The 6000-nt window shown below is 32.0% G+C and overlaps 1 protein-coding gene across 1 annotated transcript in view; it reads left to right on the top strand.

Annotated features, from left to right (window-relative positions):
* Positions 1 to 555: 555 nt before the first annotated feature.
* The window catches only part of LOC129802074 (ryanodine receptor), a 42846-nt gene continuing 37401 nt past the window's right edge, over positions 556 to 6000 (top strand). The window contains exons 1-2 of the mRNA XM_055847635.1: positions 556 to 578; positions 1602 to 1765. Of these exons, the coding sequence (XP_055703610.1) occupies positions 1712 to 1765 (54 nt within the window). The 5' untranslated portion in view covers positions 556 to 578; positions 1602 to 1711. The remainder of the gene's footprint in view (positions 579 to 1601; positions 1766 to 6000) is intronic.

The following is a 6000-nucleotide window of genomic DNA, read 5'->3' as shown; positions in this document are numbered from 1 at the left end:
TGAAAATTCCGTGAGATATTGATGAAAACATTTTGCAAAAACGTACGTCTGTTCGGTGTATATACATAGTTGTCTCTTTCCATTGCACGTAAGTCTGCACTCGATTCCGGAAAAATGTCCCAAAATGCCGTGGGAAATTTATTTTTCCGTGACATTTTCATACACGTTAAGGAAAAGGTGATTAGGATTGGAAATTTTTGCACACTAAACTGCTGTGAATAAATTCAAAAATATTTTTAGGAACCATTACTGGGTTTTGAGATGAAGATTAGGTGGTTTTTGAAAATTATTTATTTGAATTGAGCTCTAATTTTATTTTAAAATTTTTTTATTTGGTATAAGTAACGAGGAGGGGGTTTTCTTTCAAACTTCTTTCAGGAGGAAAGAGCGTTTTGTGGTATTTTTTCAAAATTAACGATGTTTTTGATTTTCGGAGGAGAATTTCCCTGAAAATTCTCAATTGTCAGGTGAATATTATGAATTTTCCGACAGTGTACGCACCCGAATACCGGTTCGACGGTGATTCGGGATAGTCGGTTCACCTAATTTTAGTTCAGTTTGAGATTTAGGGGGTGACGGTACGTTTTTGTCTTCCGGTCATTTGACTCCTATTTCTCCCTAATTATTATCGATTTCACTGGAAATTTTGCAACTAAAACAGAGATTAATAAAATTTAAACCAATAATTGAAAGAATTTTCCGGAAAAATACCTTTTTTCTTGCTAAAAATACAAAAATTCCTAAGAGCTGAAAAAGAAAATTTTTCTGGGGCTCCCGGTGTTATTTTTGTTCGGTGCTAAGTGCTATGCTTAAAATATCTTTGAGCCAAAAGTGAAATTTTGCGATCTGCTGGGCCAGGATTACAGCATCGCAAGCAAATTAAATTGTGACACATTGATTTTGACTAAAATTACAAAAGACAATTTAAATTTATTCTCTTTAAATAAATTTATTTATTTTTTTTTAAATGGGAAGAAGGGTATTTTGGGATGAGAAAACTCATGAAAAAATTATGCTCACACTGCAGTGGACTCATAAATAACGTTGGAAAATCAAGAGAAGGAGAGAGAGAGCGAGAGAATTGGAGGAAAAAGACTAAGGATTTATTTGCATAAATCCTTGCTAACTCTTTCCACAAATTTCAATGCAAGGATAATAATTATTTTCCATTTTATTAATTAAATAGATGACTTTCTCTTCCTGATGATTTTTCTTTCGCGAAAACCCAATTCATTTTCCCCAACATTTGACTTTTGTGACACTTTTCACTGCAAAAATAGATACAAAACGTAGGTTTTATCATTCGGTTGGGGTTATTTCAAAGCTCGGAAAATTGTCGTGATTTAAAAACCAACAGAGAAAATGCGATCGAAAGAGACACGCAAAGTGGCTTTTAAGTTTCGTGAATTCTATTAATAAATCTTCCGTCTGCGTTACACCTTTTTCACAGGAATTTTCTTTTTTGCAAAAAAAAATTTGAAAGAAAATGTGGCAAAAGAGGAAACATTTTCATTTCCAATAGCAATTTCCTTTTGCCCCAGAGGCACCTTGCAATTTTCCATGAGTTTTCTCCTTCTGATCTGTTGCTTCTTTTCCTCCAGAAGGTGATTTGTGACAAAACATGTGTGCTTCCACATAAGTTGTGAGACATTTAGGGAAAATAAAGAAAAATTAAGTGCTTTGTTAGTGAGAAGGTGGATACTTCCGCAACATGGCTGAAGCGGAAGGTGGATCTGAGCAGGATGATGTTTCATTCTTACGCACGGTAGGATTAATTGACAATTTATTTTTAGTGCTAATACAATTTGCATGCTACCGCCTTTATGAGCACTGTCACATAGCCAAGAGTCACATTATTAGTCTGTTAATTGTACCATTTCACCGTTCATACATTATTCATCAATTTGTCACTCTTATTCAACGGAAAGGATTCATTACCATTTACTTGTTGAGAAATCATGCTTTTAATTAAATCATTCAATCACCGGTATTATTAATAAATAAATTAGATTTATTCTTAACGTTTATTAGGATGCAATAGCCCAATTCAGAACCTCATCCAAATGGGGAGATTAATTTCAATAAAAACTTATCAATATCAATGTATAGCTCAACTGAAAAGCTTTAAGAGCGGACATGAAAAACCCGATAGGGGACAGCATGCTACCTTCGAATGACTTAATCGAAAAATTTATTTTTTTAATATGATTTTGATAAATTTGACGTATTAAAAAAAAATAATACAAAACAATTAATAAATTAAATCCCTCAAGAACATAGAGAAACATTGAGTTGTCCGAAACTAGCGAGCTTTCCCCTACACAATTCCAAAAATTATTTTTGTTTTCTATAAGAGGAGGTGGAACTACTGCAAGCTGTGTGGCTACATTGATATACATTTTTTTCGCATATTTTCAAAGGAAATTTTGCTTTAATACAAGAAAGCAACAAGAACTTTGACAAGAAACTTTTGGCCGCTACCGTAGGTATTTCTAAAATACCTGAAAAATATGCTTCTTCAAGTAATAATTTATTATTTTTGGACGAAAATTGTTGCTCGTAGAGAATTTTCTTAAATTTTTGGAAAAGATAGAAGACATTGGGATTCATTTTAAGTGAATTTTAACTTCGAAACTTTGAATTTCGACATTGCTAAAACATCTTATGGCCCCTACACACTAGAGAAATTTATGTCCATGTTGCAAACAATTTGCCTACGCCAGTGTACGAGAAACTCTTCAATCCTCTCGTTCAGTAAGTTCAGTAATAACCTTTCCGATTTGAGAGCTCTTTCCAATTGAAAATTTTTTCTGTACCAATTCGAAGGTACAGAAGAGAGAACTTATACCTAAAAATCCGATGGAAGTTCGAACATTTAAACCGACGAGTCACATAAAACTGAGCAAGTTCATGAAAAGGATTATTTATTTTAGTAAAATTGCAAGTCAAACGTTCTGCCATCCGGAAATTCCGAAAAAAAACCAAAAACTGACTTTTTGTAGCAAATGTTTACACACAGTTGTTGACATTGTTGAGGATTGACGTGTCAAGAATACCAAAATTCGAAATGGCAGAACGATCAGTACTAAAGCAGCGAGTAAATGAACTTGCACTTTAGACTTCCGGTACGTTTTCGAATAGGTTTGGCTTGGCTTTGTCTCTTCGAAAGTTTATTACAGAACGGAGCCAATATGGAGATATATTTCTCTAGTAAGTGAACAGATGTTTTGCTTTGGTGAAAAAAAGATTTTCTTGTGATAAAATTCATGCATTTCCACACGATTTTTTTTGGTCTAATTAATCTGAATGGTGTAATAATAAACATTCTGTTAGGATCCTATTAGGCAACATCCTATTAGAAATTTCCATCGCTTTAAATGTTTTTCTTTTTATAAAGGACTCAATAATTGCACGAATTTCAAAATTTTCCATTTCGAAAAAATGGTAAATAAAATGAAAAGCCAAGACACCCACCAAAGAGCCATATAAAATCCCGATAAAATTAATTCAGCTACAAATAGGATCAATTTATGTGTCCTTATTTTAATTCCTAATGAATTTTTAAGAATTTTTAAGAAGGGTTCTCAATGAGTCCAGTGGTAGAGCACTCGCTCTGTGATGCAAGTGTCCCGGGTTCGAATCCCCTTTAGGTTACCAAGAATTTTTCTGGCGTTAAAGGTGTTCGCATTGAACCTGCATTTGATTCCACGGAGCATGGGACTGACAACCCCATCCCTGTATAAGAAAAAAATAATAATGGATGTCCTGAACTCCCCTTGTGGGAAGGCCTAGTTCCTCTATATGGAACGTTGCGTCACCATTATTATATTGTATATTATTATTATTATTATTAGAGCAGAAAATGACATATTTAATGAGTTTATGATATAGATATTATAATTAAAAATATAGAACTGTATTTATTAAGGAAAAATTCTTTATTCCCATATAAAATTACAAAGAATTCCCATTTGGATCATGCTCTGGATTAGGTTATTTTATCCTTATGCCCAGAAAACTAAGACAGTGTACTGGTAATTACTAATTTTCACAGAGAATTCATGAAATATGGTTGGAAAATATAAATATTTGGATTTTTTTAGAACTTTAAAAGCTCTTTATGCCCAGCGCACAATAACTTTTGTTAGTAAATATGTTTTCAAAATTTCTTGTGAGAGTGAGCGAGATGACTAGATCTAGATCTCACTCACTCTCATTAAAATGTCAAAAACATGTTTACTAAACAAAAGTTATTGTGCGTTGAGCATTATAATATTTTCTGAATTATGCCTTCCATGTTTTTAAAATTATAGATATACTTTCACTTCGTATTAAATCATTTGTTGATGAATTTAATTTTTTATTATTTTATTTAAAATGAATAAGAATCGTTTTGCATGAATTTCTTTATTTTTCAAATTATTTGCCAATGTAGCAGAATCAAATAAATAAATAATAACGCTAGTTTCATTCTTTAAATTTAGGGCAGAATCACATTGACAATAAAATATAGGTAAGGTATCTGACGGATTATATTGGATTCAAATTTTCGGTGTTCGTCAGGGGAAGCTTTTTCCTCAATCAAAACTCAAAGTTTTGCTCCAAAGCTTTCAACCCTTGGTATGGGAATGATTGAGGAAAAAGCTGCCCCTGACGAACACCGGAAGATCTGAATGACAATAAAATGCTCGTCGTAGTCTCACCGTATTTCGTTAATTTACGCATTTTCATTCCAATTCTTACGCAAATTTTCCATTACCGTATTACCTTATCTCATACTCTGGGGCACTAGGTAAAAATATTATAAGAAAATTGAAGAAATAAAATGAAAATGCGATAAACGGAGAGCAAAAAAAAACTGTACGATTAATTTATCTTACAGTTTTTTTTACTCACCGTTCATCGAATTTTCGTTTTATTTCTTCGATTTTCTAATATTATTTTCTCCTAGTGCCGCCGTTTATGAGATGAGGTAAAACGATAATCGTGAATTTGCGTAAGAATTGCAATAAAAATGCGTAAATTAACGAAATACGATGAGCATTTTACTGTCAATGTGATTCTGCCCTTATGGTTATTTGAGACATGGTTCGTTAATTGTATTTAACACTAAAGCTACCGACCGTTTTTGGTTGTTTTTTGGTCAAATGACAAACCGCGGTAGGGTAAGATACTCAATAAATTTGCTTCGGAAAAGAGCAAAAAATTAAAATTTAAACATTGAAAAATATATTACATGCATATTTTAAGAAATTCATAAAGTGTGATAGTGACATAGTACCGTTTAAATTTGTGTTAATTTTAAACCAGTCAATTAAACACCTCATTTTAACATCTGGAAACTAAATTTGTTAAAAAATAGTCTCTGAATCTCATATTGATAACGCAAAGATTATACGGGACAAGAGACGATTCCAAATCATTTAGAAAACTTCAATGTGTAGGAGAGGATGTAAAAAATTGTCGAAAAGAAATTATCTAAAGTAATAATAAAAGTAAAGAAAATATATCATTAGGAAATTTTGCCTTTTGAATGGGTGATTGCCAAAGACATAGGGTAAAGTGATCTAATTTTGAATTAGTGTAAAAAGTTATAATGGACAATTCGCCGGTACATGTTGGACATTGCTTTTTTCTTGATAAATACAGTACAAAATTTGTTTTTAAGCACAAGGAACCAAATTATAAAACTTAAGCATTAAAAATATACAAATAAAAATGAAGTACTAAATTTACCGAGACAAAAAGCCCTGTCCAAATTGTACCATTGTCCAACTTGTACCACTTTACCCTAGTCGATATCTCTAACCGGTAAACCTACAATCGTAGAATTTAATCGAAATTAAGTAATCAAACACAAAGCTTTCTATTACCATATCTGCGCTAAAATGTGACCTTATCATAAATTGGTACTAAAAATAATACAATAAATTGATCTCCTATCAAAAATAAACAATTAAAATCAGTACTTAAATTTTATTATTAAAAAAGAAAAATTGT

Source organism: Phlebotomus papatasi, chromosome 2 (assembly GCF_024763615.1).
Source record: "Phlebotomus papatasi isolate M1 chromosome 2, Ppap_2.1, whole genome shotgun sequence".
Taxonomy (NCBI): Eukaryota; Metazoa; Arthropoda; class Insecta; order Diptera; family Psychodidae; genus Phlebotomus; species Phlebotomus papatasi.
Note: the sequence above shows the minus strand (reverse complement) of the source record. Positions and strands in the feature narration are given on the sequence as shown.